Raw genomic sequence first — 14620 nt, forward strand, 5'->3', positions numbered from 1 at the left:
CACTGTAAGTTATCTTGTCAGTCAGATGGGGGAGGCTGTTTGTATGACTTTTTTCTGACCTCCTGTGATCACTTTTCATCTGAGGCTACTCTTTGGTTTTGATTATTGGTATTGTTATTAACGTGCAGCTTTTACCACTGCCTAGTGCTTGCAGCCAAATGTAAATAAAATATGTGATCACAGAACAGAGTAATTAGCCAGTGCAAGGAAGTGGTTCTTTTAGGTCAAGCTTTTCATTTGCCTTTAAGGGTCACTTTTCAGTATGAGGTATGCTGACATAGTTGTTATTATACCATTTATATATATATATTTATATATATATATATACATATACATATAAAGGTGGGAGAATTACTTTGCACTTTGTGAAGTTTATCAAACTCACTTACGGATCAGTCCCAACTTTCTATTTGGGTACTTCTGGTGGCAGCTAGTGGTGCTTGAATTAAGTAATGTGGCTTTTATGCAAACCTCTTAATATTTAAAATAGTATCTAGAAATAATAAATAGCAAAATGAGAGCTCCTGATGATAATGGCTAAAGGATGGAGGACATAGACAATTTTCTAGCAAATTCCTGCAGTTGTGTGTGTTTATAAATATGAGAAGAACTGGACCCGTAGAAGCATCCCTTGAAGATACCATGCTCTTCTGGAGAGAGATGAAGAGCTCCCAAATCAAAGTAATAATTTATTGATAAATGCTAAGAGTAGGAACAAGATGGTGCTATGTAAGATCATGCTGTAATGCAGCCCACAGTGATGAGTCTGAGTGTTGGCAGGGATCATCTGGTCTGGCTTTAGTGGTAGTGTTATTTGCTCTGTAAAATCAGCTAAAAGTTGCTTGTGAGAAAAATGAGCAGTGAAATAGTATCATCTGCACTGATCTGACATGAGAAATTTAGGAGTTAGAGGACAACATACAGTGTGTCAAAAACAGAGGCTGTGATTAAAACCTTTTTTTCTCAGTCATGTTTACAACTGGCCCCACAAGCATGGATCAAATTTAGCCTTAAAGAGCAAGAGTAATTTAAAATTAGAATTTCCATCTTTGCATCATGTCTGAATTTGATCCCCATAGGATGCTGATCTAATATAAAGTGATTTTATGTATATATTCGTTTTTTAAAAATTGATAATTCATGTTTATAGCATTTAAGTATGCTTTAATACTAAGCCAGTACTGACAGTTGTCAGACTAGTTATGCTACTCTGTAAGAATTACAGAAGCTTTTGGTTTGGTAGGAGTTTGTGCAGTACACACAGTGATATTCAGCTTTTCAGATTGCAACTTCTCCACCTCCTGTTTGAAGAATTATTGTCAGAGAATGTAAGAAGGGGAGGAAGGAGGAATTGTAGGGGAGAGAAGCTGCCCCTGTTTGCACAACCTTATGTCCAAGAACCACAGGAGCTGGGGGCTGATGGAGAGGAGGTTTCCTCAGACATGTGCTGATCCTTTAGCCCCCAGATAGGAATAAAAGACTGGATGTAACTGGACTGTTTCTTGCCTTGCAGCAAAGGAAGGGATGGAGCAAGGCTTGTGATAGGATGGAGGAATAGCTCTGGCATGTTGTGCCTTGCTGAGAGGGTGGCACTTGGCTGTGCCCTGTTGCAAGGATTGCAGCAGTTCAGGTCCTGCTCCACACATCCTACTTTGCCAGTTCTGATGTCCTGCCTGTGTGCCTGCTACTGCTCTTTAGTTATTCCTTTTGTCAGAGTTCCTTGCAGCCTGTACTGCTGTCTCAGTTCAGGTACGTGCTGCTGGGTTTCATCTCTCTTTTATCCATAGTGATGTTTACTTTCTTTTTCTCATCCTTTATGTTTTCCATGGAAGTGTCATTCCTGTGGGTTTTTTTTTTCTTCCTTCCTCACTATTTTGAGAATGGTTGAGTAAAAAAGGAACAAGCAGGTAGCAAGTATTAGTTAAAATTAGTTAATCAGCTTCTTTGTTGAACTGATTTTTATTTGTTTTTAGAGTTTCAGGTACAGTGTTTCTGTTTCTTCTTATTCTTTCCATTCAGGAGCTCTGTTCTCACATCCACAGATATTTTCCCAGTATTCTCATACTGTTCATATATATATATATATATATATATATATATATATATATATCCCTCATTTTGAACATATTGTTCTGGAGCATATTGTCATACTAAAATTTGTTCAGTCCTTCAAGTCAATTTGTGATGCTGTATATTTTTTCTGAGTGCTGTCTGCATATGTCTAATACTTTTTGGAATACACTTGGTTTGAAAAGGACTCACTGTCTTTTAATCTGAGTTGATTCAACCTGTGCAACTCACGTGAATGTCACTTAGGTGGTTGAAACAGCCCTCTCCTGCTCTGTGCATTAGTGCAAAAATTACTGCTCCATCACTTTGTTGAGCCATTTGTTGGAGGTTGGGTCAGGGTCACTCTGCAAGGAGCTGAGGGCATCCTCACCTCTGTGCAGGTCAGAGAGGAGCAGATGTGGGAAATCCCTGTGCAGGGAGTCACCTGTTCTCAGCTTGCAAAGTTCAGTGCAATCCTCTGGTCCATTTATTCAATGGGAACAGATTCTGCAAGGCACAAATGTCTGGAGACCAGCAGGCCTGGTGAGAGACTTGCACCTGAGCTGCTGTAAAGGTTGCATTTTAAATGTTCACAAACAGACAGTTTCTTGCTGAATTATGTAGACATTTATGACATCTGTTTTCTGCCTGAAACAAAGGACAGTAAGGTGTAAAAATGTCACTCAGTATAAATAGGCATATTTTGATATTAATTTTGTTAGGATAGCAATATGAACTTTAGTGTAGCTCTAAGCTAGCCTGCTTATTCATCAGTTTTTTTCAGATTTCCATATCTTACTTCATTTTTTTGAAAGTGGTGAGGTAAAAGGTATCATTGCAATATTTATACAATGTTGTTTTATTCAGATTGCATCTAAATTTTTTCCATGTCATTTATCAGGTTAGAACTGCTGCTACTTTCTACTTTTGCAATGCAAGCCTTTCAAGTGTGCTAACAGTCTATCATTGAGCTGATTTTTGACAAGAAGAAATCATGTTTTTCACTGTTTCTAGGAAAAATATAATTGAAGACCTTTTGGTTTTTTTTTTTTGTTTTTTTTTTTTTAAGAAAAGAAAAGGATGCCTCATCTGAACAGATTTTGAAGAATCTACTTGGAAGGGATCATAGTGGTTTTCTTTTTACTTTTTTTTCTTTTGAAGGAAAACATCTTGCTCCTGTGAAGGGACCCAATTTATCATGTGTTTTCCAGAATTGTTAGTATATGTGAAATAATCTCTTAATCAGGCTCAAAGTTACAAGCAGAACAGTATTCAGTGCTGGGGCTGAGGATGCTGAGGATGTTTTGTGCGTCAGGCTCTGTGATGGTGGGGGGGAGCATGAAGAGTATTCATGGTAGGTCTGGACATTTCGTGGTTCTTCACAGGAAGGTGAGTAGAGATTTCTTCTCATCCTTATCTGTTTCACTTTTATCTGCTATCCTGGGAAAGAACTCTCTGGGATCCTCTTGGGAATCTGTCAGAATGTGGATGAACTTGCAATAAATTCAAATGCTGTAATTTTTGGGTTTTTTGTAATGCTAATGCATTCAATGTTGAGTGGGGAAGAAAACATGTAAAAAGCTAAATAAAAACGTTCTTAAGAAGTTATGAAAATTAATTTTTCAATATAAAGCAATCAGAATTAGGGAGGTGTGAATGAGATGCCTTCCAGTGGTGAAGGTGACCATACCTGTCAGTTTAATACCTCTCCAATCACTACATACTTTTGCCATCTCCAAGACCTCTCCACGCAGTGTGTAGGAGCAGGAATGGTGCCTGTTGACTGATTATTTTATCAGTATTTTTATGTCTGTGATACTCTCTTATGTGGAATTTCTTATCAGCTGCCTCTTGCCCATCCCCTGTGCCTTCCAGCCTCCCATCCTTGTTCTTGCTCCAGCTCCTGCTTGTTTCCCGGCTTGCCTGTGCTCCAGGCAGGAGCTTTTTCCTCTGTGTGGCTGTTGTGACCCAGAGGAAGGTGGGAAGGACAGTAGGAGGGTGTCTCAGCTGAAAGGAGTGGCCTGTTTGGCCCCTCTGGGTCTGCCTTGCTCTGTGGGAATGCCTTGTATCAGAAGCTCTTGGTGTTGAGGAGATGAAGCAGGCTCAGGCTGTATGAAATACTAAGAGCTTTGTGGCCACAGGAACTCCTTGTAGCTTTCTTATTAGACTTTGAGTGGCCAGGAGTGAATATCTGGTGAAATTCACTGTGGCACCAGATATTAAAATAGATTTGAAGTCCCTAATCTAAACTAAAAATGCCATAGTTACGAAATTGGTGTTAAGATTACCTTCAACTTGAACAAAGCAATGTGCTTTTACCAGCTGTTATTCTTGCAAACAGCTGAACCAAGTAAATTATTTTACCTTTTCCCTCTATTTTCATGCTCCCTCAAGGCCCCTCTCTCCAACCCCAAAACAATCCGAAAAACCCTGAGGGCTGACAGGCAGATGCTGGTGAATGTCAGCTTGAAGGAGTGAAGTCTTACACAGATCAATGTGATTGAAGAGGCCTTTGTCACAGAGCACTGGCTGTATACAGGGCTGCCCGAATACCTATGGAATGCATCTGTTTGTTTCAATAATACTTCGCTGCTTTATGTCGTTGTGTTTAATTCTGTTTTGCTCAATGGGGGAAAGCAGTTGAAAGCTTTGAAAGAGGCTTGGGAGCAATTTTGTTCTTCATCACCTCCTCAGGGTGTATAATGAGCCTACATTGCCGTGGTGCCGTTAATTTGCAAAGTTCCCCGAGGTATTTCTGAGTTCCTTTGGCTTCTCCAGCTGTGGCTGAGCATCGTTTGGAGCAGTGGTGCAAGAGCATGGAATCTACTGGAATGTGATGGCCACTGGAATGTGGTAATCTGCTTAACCATGTGCAGTAATGCAGCATAAGAGGGTGAGGACAGGGAGGGGATAATGCAAAATCCAGTTGTAACTGAGTGGGCAGAGTGCAGTTAACCTCAAAAATGTAGCAGTTAAAAATGAGGCTCCAGCTGGAGTGGGTGCACGTAATACAGGAAAAATACCATTTCTCTTTGACAGTTTCTAGTTCTTGCATCTGAGTATTTGGATGACAGAAGTGGTCAATCACATTGTGTTTAGGCAAATGATTGCTGGATAAAAGAGGTGAGAGTATTTGAACTTAAATCTAGTTACCTGAAACACAGCAATTTCTTTGTCCTCATTTTATATATATATATATGCATATATATATATGTATGTATGTATAAATCTGGTCTGAATCAGTTTGCTTTCACCAGGGAAGATGCATTTATCTGAAAGAATCGGATTACAAAACCAAACAAAAAAAAACTTACTGGAAAGAACTTTGCTTAAGCAGTAATGGGGGAAGATGTGTAGATCTTTTTGAGTTTTCATCCAGAATTGTCTACATTTGTTTTTGGTTACCTGTAATATTTAAATATATAATGTGAACTTTCGGAAAAATGTACTGTCGTACAGAAACAACTAGCTGATCATTGTGCAATTTTCAAATAAATTTTATTTAATTTAGTTGTAATGAAGCAGAAATGTACACTTAGAACAAATTTGATGCTGATTGTGCTTGTTATCTTTTCTCTGGGAAGAATGCTGATCTGTTCAAGGAGCTAGTTGTTTTCTAAGAACTAGTCAGATTCAAAATATGTTAATGATTTGAAAGGTGAGGAGATGTGTAATTGGAAACATGTGGGTAAAGTCCATGTCTGGACTTTGACAGACACTTCTATATCTTCCAAACTGACAATGTTAGTTGAAAAGTAAATGTTACTTCAGATTTCCTTTTCAATGCATTAGTAATATTTAAACTAGGTGTTCAATAAAACAAATATGTCCAGGCTTGTGTTGTCTTAGTTGAAGATCAAGAACTGCAAATAATTTTAGCTAGAAACAATAAAAAAATGAAGAGAGGCCAGATATTGTTCAGTGCTGAGCTGCAATAATATAGTTATTGTGGCTTTGTCTGCTAGAACATAGAAGGTAAAGAACTATCACTCCTTTTCATGTACAGAATTCTGTTAAAAACACATTTTAAGTTGTTTTTTAGATAGGGTTTTGTTTGGGTTTTTTTTAGCATTGTGTTCCTCTGCAAAAGGATCCAGTGACTTACAGTCACTAAATATAGTCAGAAAATTTGAGGGACTGAGAATCATCCAGCACTGAATTTTGTGAAATCATAATAATTATTACAGAAAAGCATGTTGAAGAAGGTGAACAAACTTACTGTGTCAAATTCAGAGATAAATAAATGGAGAACTGCTACAATGAACAAGATTTTTGGCAGATAATTCTGTGTTGCTTTTATGGGCCAGGGTGGGATGCTACCCTAGATAATAATTGAGCAATTTTTTGTTTAGCTGTGATGGGGTTTTGTGTGTGCTTTGTCCCAATTGTTCTGTAGAATCAACATAACTTAATTTGTTGATAATATAGATGATTAGTGGATAATATGTTAGTCTGCTGTTGCTTTGTGTGTTTGCTTTCACTTGCTCGTTATTCGTGTTTAGTCTCCTTTTTAGTAGGTTTTGTTTTGATAAGTTGTTTTTATTGCTCAGAGGAAAAGAATGAACAAAAAATACTTGATGCTAGTTTGTATCATCACCTTTGGTGGGACCAGTGCCATTTTCTGTCAAATTTGTAACGAAACAGTGCCTGGCAGGTTGCTTCCTTTGTTTATAGGAGCTCTTGAGGGATCTGAATAGTTGTGTCTGGGCGCTGTGTAGTGGTAATAGTGAAAGGTTCTTCTATATTGGAAGTTAAATTTTGGCTACAGGTGAGTGATCTTTATTCAAAGGAGGGTATGGGGTGTGTTGGGAGTACTTGCTCTTGCAGAGGGTTTTATGCCACTATAGACAGAGGAGTTGTATGGTCACAGAAACAAGAACTAGGTTTTCCTAGACTAATATATCCATTTAGAAGGACCCTTTTAAGAGATATTAGAATCTGCACTAAATCCTGGAAATTGGTTTCATCTAGAAAGTTAGGATTTTCAAATTTCATATGTTATGCAGGATTACACAGCCTGCTGATACAGCGAGTTGCCATGGAAATGGAGACAAGCAGCTCAAAAGGTACATGCTGGGGGGCCACACATGCAGAAAGTACCTTTTTACATATTAAAATTAGCTGCTGCACCGAGCTAGCAGAATTCTTTGCTCTTGGAGTCTATTTCTACAAAAACATGTAGTGGTATTTTATACTTGGCCAAAAAACTAGTGAGTTTTTGTTCCTGCAAAGAAAAAGAAAGAGTACTTCGTAAAAATAATGTTGGAGCACACAGAGTGAATCACAGTATGTATATTTTTGTACTTGCTAGGTGAGTTCAAAGGCAGGGCACAAAAGATTATTTCTGCTCCTAGGACCTTAAGGCATAGGTGACTTTCTGTCTGCAGGTGTAGAGCCTTTCTGTCCAGACTGCTCTGGACTTTGATATGTGACGTGGCACTTAGTGCAGGGAGGTACTTCCAGAGAGCAGCAAAGCTGGTGACCAGGGAGTGAAAAGATGAATTGCAAAGCTTCAAACCCAGCAGCGATGTCCATGTGTCTGCCCATTTGCCCTGGAAGGGCATGGTTGTGTCAGAAGCTGGGATGGATGTCCTGGGAGATCTGCCTGGTTCTGCAAGCACACAATGATCAACCTTCAAAATCTTCAGAAACTCATTTGCTAATTTATAGTGACTCCAGGTGTAATTGCACAAAGGCTTGTAATTAGGTGCCTATAGTTACAGATGTGCCTGCAGATTTAAGACACCACAGGTGAAGCATTAGGAAGCCTTTAGAGATAATCTAAATGGAGTTGTTGCCCCCTTGGCCTGACGTTTGTTCGGTTATTCCCTCGACCCCTGGGTTTTGCTCCAATACGAGGCTGGGTTATGCTGATTGTGCTGTTTGGCAGCCGTGGGAGCAGCAAACAGCCAGGATGGTCTTGGCTGCAGTCCTGTGGCTGATGAAGATGTTTGAAAGGGCTTGGAGGGCTGTCAGGGCCCAGGCCTCCTCCTTGCCCAGCTCTGCAGGCTCGGGCTGTGCCTGCAGTGAACAAGCTGCTCCCTCAGCGTGAGAAGGGATTAGGGTGCCACATCCTGGGGTGTTGAAATCAGGCTAAATTGATAGTCTGTGGACAACCATCTGCTGGCCATCCACTTACAGGACTGAGATGAGTTTAATGGTTAGCCTTCTCCATTGAACAAGCCAACCAGGGTGGCTGGCACAACGACCCATGGCAGTATTGCCTTGCTGCCGTTGAGTAGTCATTCAGCAGCCATTCCTGTACTCTGGAATAACAGGTTTATTCCCAAAGAAGAGAAGCTGTCTAGCTGGCATATTTCAGGAGCACTGCCTTGTTGAGATAGATGGGGCAGTTTTTGATCTCTGGTGGAGTGATGGCTGGTTGTTCCCTTGCTGTCTCCATACTTCTGGGTGAGGTTTTGTGTTTAGAGGAGCTCTGCAACCTCTGGTGACTGATTCAGCAGTTTGCTCCCAGCTGGTCCATGGTGGCTGCAGTGGCAGGAGCCAAAATGTACTTATGCAGATGAAAACTCTGTAGGTCAGATGTTTGAAGCTAGCAAATTGTAGGAGAAAATGTGCTTTGTTTGCAAGTGACTCGTTGGCTTAAGCTATTTGGTTTTCCAAATGAAAGTAGTGACTGGTGGTTGGGGTTTTTTTGGGCTGGCTTTTTTTTTTTTTTTTTTGCGCATATGTGGTATTGAGAATGGAAATTCATTGTAGCCACTTGGGCTAAGCTTTAAATTTCATCCATTGCTTATTGATGTGTTCATCTTTGTGGTGTACTGGAATATGAAATGTTTTTGATGTATCCCATGCTGCTCTAATTAAAAGGTAAACATTTTTTAAAAGGTAGTTTGGTTTTTTTTAGTGTATGTTTGTTTGTGAAGAGGTGTTGCTGCAATTACCAGATAGCATTTGAACTCTCTGCCTTGTTGTTAGGAATCACTTAGGGCTGACTAATCAGAAATACCTAGATCGGAATTGCAATCTCAAAACATTTTATTTATTATTGTGTAGTAGAATAGTTGTCTGCTTACTCCAGAGTCTTAGGTATGAGCTGATTCCTTATTTCTTCGACATGTTTAATATTCAGAATGGTCCTCTGCTGTTATTTAGGTTGAAAAGCCCTAGCCATGGTGTGGGTTAAGTTTAGTACAAACACAGAGTGAAGAGAAAAATCATTCCTATAGTGATAAAAAGTTCCACATGTAGTAAAAAAAAAAAATTCCTTTCCAAATGCAGGCCTGTATGTCTCTTGCTACATTACGGAAGTAAAATTCTGTTACAGTTGAGTGTAATGTGTTACACTTGAGTGAAAACGATGCCTTAGATATTACATGCTTAGAATATCAGAAATGTTTACGGTTTGAAGTGCCTGGTTTGGCTACAGAAACACAGAAGAGGAGCCAGTAAGGGTTTAGGTGGTGCTGTAAAGTGACCATTCTGTACGATGACGTGCCACGATGATTTTCCTTTGGCAGAGAAGACTGCTGTTGGTTAACCTCGTCACTTGAGAGGAAAATGTTTCAGCTGTGGGAGAGTCTTTTATTTCATTTAATGATTTCTTCTTCAAACCATCTCTGTGAACTCACAGGAAACTTTTATATAATTGCAAGTCACAAGACACTTGAACACATCCTCTGGGAAGTGGGGGACTGCTGAGAGTAATTCATGCGGTGAACAGCCTGTTCTGGGGGGTCCCACCGCTTTGCAGTAGGGGGTAGGAGACAGTTAAGGCTTTTACAGCCTTACTTGAATATTAGTTGGCTGAAATCTTTTATCTCAAGCCTCATATTGTGTGAGATAGTGACCAGGAAACATTGGTATTTGTATTGCCAAATTGCAGTGATTAGTGTAGTGTTATTCCTAGAACTGCAAAATGTTCCTGCATTACCACACTTTTAATAAAGCATTTATTGCATAAATGTTTTAGGTTGTATTACTCAGAAAACCTGAAATCTCTTTTAAATTACTTGTACATATTAAAAAAAATTAAAATATTAAAATATACAAGGTAAATGTGTTCCTCTTTTCCAGACAGTAAGGAAGGTGATACAGTTCAGGCTGAAGTTGCTTCTGTTTCTGAAGTTTCATCAGTTACAGATGACAGAAAAAACTAAATACATCTGGTTTATGTTCACCAGGCTTCAGGAGGAGTGAATCAAAACTCTGAAGTTGGTTATTTATAGCTATTTACAAATATGTCATTTAAAAAAAAAAAAAAATATTGGGAACAGGGAAGAGATTATTTTTCTTAACGTCTCTAAAAGTTTTCCTTCCCCTCACATACTGTGCCAAGCAAGAGTCTTATTAAATTTTCCAAGTTCTCTGAGACATAATAGTTAAATGTTTTTATGTCAATTAATATTGACAGGAAGTCAGTTTGAACAGCATTGGAAAATGGAAGTAGTTGGCAGAACTAGCTAATTTCACTGAATTTCCTTCTGCTAAAAATATCTCTAAAAGAAGCTCTCCTTTTGAGATACAATGAATGCTTGTTTGACTGTACTTTAGAATTGATGGTGACTCTTGTCCTTTAACCAAAAGGGCTTAAAAAATATGCATAACCTTTTCAAACATATTTAACTTTCTCTGTAATATATGTAATTATACTTATGCCCACCAAAAGTTTACGTATATGTTTAACTTGATGTAGCTGAGTAACCCCATCAACTTGAATGATCTGCAGTAGAGCAACTTACATGAAGTTGAGCATTTAATTTCTTTCTAGGTACAATTAAAGTTATTGCTAACAAAGGCAGTGAAATGCGTGCAGATTATTTGGAGCACTTGCACTGCCGAGCTGCTTTCAGCAGCACTAATCTCCAGCAGTCTTTCCTTTCTGAGGCTCTTTCTAAACCTCCTCCAGCTGCTGTGCACATAAGAAATGAAACAAATCTCTTGGTGGGTCCTAAATTTGATTAAATTGAAAGCTCAAGAGAGCAGCAGCTTTTTGAGTATTTCGCACTTTGGGGACTCAGTGAGGAGCAGTAGCTGTTCTGGCACTGCTACAGGTCTCTTTTCTGTGCATTATCAGAATTCAGAAACTGTGTTAGTTCTTGATTCCTTTGTGTTACTGTTTCATAATGAAAACATGTTGTCAAGCCTTTCGGGCTCCCACCCTTTAGCATTGGGAGTCATTACGTTTCCTATTACTGGCGTTTTACGAGCGTGTAGATTATACATTGCTGAGAAGAAGTTTTAAATATAATCTGGTGAGGTTAGTAATCTTGAGGAGAGGTCAAATTAATGGATGGTGTAAAAGCCGTATGGAAATCTTAAGGATACAGTACAGAACTGGCTTGTGCTGTTTTAGAAAACTTAACAGTGCAGAACATTTCCATGTTAAAAACTGTTTTTGCTTGCTGCTGCTAGCATTCAGCCATGGTCCATTACAACAGAGTTGTCCAGAACACAAGAACTGGAGGCAATTTTGGGCTTTTTTTGGGGTAGAGGATAGGGTTTATTTGGGGTGGTTTTTTTGCTATTACAGTGTTTGTAGCACACTTGGTGATGCTGCAGCAGTAATGAATCAGGGTGAAGGACTGGAAGGCACCTCCTGAGGCAGGTTCTCTTTTGAGCGTTGTTACTAAACATCTGGATTTGCAGCTGAAGGTAAAGTGCCTTGTCCTTCTGATAATTTCTAAATAGATTTTCTTTACCTATTAAAAAAAAATATGAATGAATACATATATAGAGCAAAGTGTGCAGCTTTGTGTTCTCCGTGTACATTTTTGTATTTGAAGGTAAGCATACACAGCATGACCACAGTTAAAAATGGTTACTTGAGCTCTGCTAAAAAATGTTTGTGTTTATAGTACTTGCTGGTGGCTTAAGTATACAAATTATTATTTAGTTGATTTTGATTACAAGCCTTATGAACTTGTGCAGACGTTGGAATGCCAGGACAGTGATACAGCTCCTGTGAGGTTTTAAGAGTATTTAAACAAGGTGACTGGGAAACAAGGGACGTTTCTTCAGCAGTGGATACTGCATATGGAAGCTAAAATGTGGACTAATATGGAGACATGAAAATATTGTTGTCATCGATTGTTTCCTTTTCTTCCACAAAGATACATTGAAAAACCTTTCCACATTACTCAGAATCATGAACTGGGCATGTCATGTGTTTTGAATTGAAACATGAAGAAAAGCTACTTTCCATGATGCATGATGATTTTGTAAAAATGTAAATGGGTCTTTATAGGTTTCAGACATCTGTTCACTTATTAGGCTGCATTATAGTCATTGAGGGAAAATTCAAGATGTGGTGAAGATATGTTGTATCCTACTCCCAAGAGAAATTCCTTCATAATTTTACTTACCTTGAAGCATAATGCATTTCTTCTGGGCTTTTGGCTGACTTTTTTATAGGTATATTTTAAAAATCCTTGTGCTTGGTTCTTCAAAGTACATGAAGCTGGTGAGAATGTTCTGCTCCACATTAAAAGCAGAGACCTGTGGTTCAGAGCTGGTCAGAAGAGATGTCTCAAGGCAAAGTGTTTGTGTTACTGTAGCATATTGTGTTTTACTGTAGATTGAACTGAGATTCTTTTGTGCTGTAAGAATAAGCCTGTATGGGTTTGTTTGAGGAGGCAGGCACTTAAAATTATAGCAGGTATGTATTGGGCATTGAGGGCAGAGAATATACATGAAGATGACCAGGGGGTTATTGTAAGAACTAGGTAAGAGATGGTGACTCAAATGTATTACTGAAGGCAGTATTATGTTTAAAAATAGTGATTTTTCTTCCTTCCCATATACTAATTAATACAGTTGTTGTACCACAGTGGGTCTTGTGAGCAGTATGTGTAGTATTTTTGGTTTAGCCTTGGGTTTTTCATTGACATTTGAACACAAGGACAAATCATTAACCTGAGTTAGTGAGCACAGGCTTGATGTAGAAACATTCAGTATTTAACTGGAAGTTTTATATTTACACTAACTTTGGCTTCTCTTCTCTATATTCCAGAAATACTAATACGGAGCATTTGACCTGATCTCTACAGCTGCATCTCCTGATAGTGGGATTAGGAAAGAGTGCCTTCAGAACCAATATGTAGCAAATGGGTGTCACACCTCTGAAGCTCCTCCCTGGGTTCAACGCTTTCGTGTTTTAAGGATCCTTGTTGCCTCAGCATTGAATTGTTCTTGTGGACTTCAGAAACAGATTTCATGTGGTGCTTGCTGAACGTTGAGTCACCATGAGTAGTAATCTAGGAAAAGAAAAGGACTGTAAAGAGAAGGATCCAAAAGTCCAATCGTCAAAAGAAAGGGAGAAGGAGGCTAAGGCCTCTGGAGGGTTTGGGAAAGAGAGCAAAGAAAAGGAGCCTAAGACCAAAGGGAAAGATGCCAAAGATGGAAAGAAGGACTCCAGTAGCACGCAGCCTGGGGTAGCTTTTTCAGTGGACAATACGATAAAAAGACCTAATCCTGCCACAGGTACTCGCAAAAAATCCAGCAATGCTGAAGTGATCAAAGAGCTAAATAAATGCCGGGAAGAGAATTCCATGCGCTTGGACTTGTCCAAGAGGTCTATACACTTGCTTCCATCAGCTATCAAAGAGCTAACGCAGTTAACAGAACTTTATTTATACAGTAACAAACTGCAGTGCCTACCGGCGGAGGTGGGCTGTCTTGTGAACCTGGTGACACTGGCTCTGAGTGAGAACTCCCTCACCAGTTTGCCTGACTCTCTTGATAACTTGAAGAAACTGCGCATGCTTGACCTGCGGCATAACAAACTGCGAGAAATCCCCTCGGTGGTGTACAGGCTAAGCTCCCTCGCCACTCTGTACCTACGCTTTAATCGTATAACTACTGTGGAAAAGGATATCAAAAACTTGTCAAAACTCACCATGCTTAGCATACGAGAGAACAAAATCAAGCAACTACCTGCTGAAATTGGTAAGTGATTATGCTGACTGAAATGAAAGTGTGATGCTGTTTTTACATTCAGTTAATTATACATAAACTGTCACTTTTCCAACTGCACTTAATTTAAAATTACATAAAATGATGCTTTTGATCATACTGTTCCACTGTTAGCTTGAGAATAGTCAATACCTTGTGTATATATATATATATATTTAAACAACAAAACCCCTTTTTCTTCATCTGTCAACTTAAAATCAGATGTATCTTGTTTTCATCTTTGCTTTGTACTTTCACATATTGTGTCTTGAGAGCCCAGATGGTTTAAAAAAAAGAGATACAGGGGCACTGTTTATTTTAAGATATTTTATAAATTGTTTATGAGCTGTTCCAAGTTATAAACACATTATGAGCACGTTACTGAGGGGTGTGACCACAATTATACAAGGTAGAATAGGTAGCTACATGCTATTAACATGAGTGAGCTTTTGGGTGCTGTAATAGTTAATGATCTAGGTTAATGATTTGTGCAGGTGTCTGCCTTTTATAGGTCATGAATATATTAATACGTGGATTCTGAAGTGACCAAGTGTTGTACACGTGGCTGATTATTCTTATGACTTTGTAATGAATAGTGTTTGTTTTTCCAAATATTGTTACAAAAGTTTGAAAGATGGTGAATTAGTATGAAAGTGTT

The 14620-nt window shown here is 38.9% G+C and overlaps 1 protein-coding gene across 1 annotated transcript in view; it reads left to right on the forward strand.

Annotated features, from left to right (window-relative positions):
• Positions 1-14620, forward strand: part of SHOC2 (SHOC2 leucine rich repeat scaffold protein) — a 61671-nt gene that overhangs the window by 10647 nt on the left and 36404 nt on the right. Inside the window, exon 2 of the mRNA XM_083865896.1 lies at positions 13022-13956. Coding sequence (XP_083722022.1) covers positions 13254-13956 — 703 coding nt within the window. The 5' untranslated portion in view covers positions 13022-13253. The remainder of the gene's footprint in view (positions 1-13021; positions 13957-14620) is intronic.

The sequence above is a fragment of the Zosterops lateralis genome (assembly GCF_965231275.1).
Source record: "Zosterops lateralis genome assembly, chromosome: 8".
NCBI lineage: Eukaryota > Metazoa > Chordata > Aves > Passeriformes > Zosteropidae > Zosterops > Zosterops lateralis.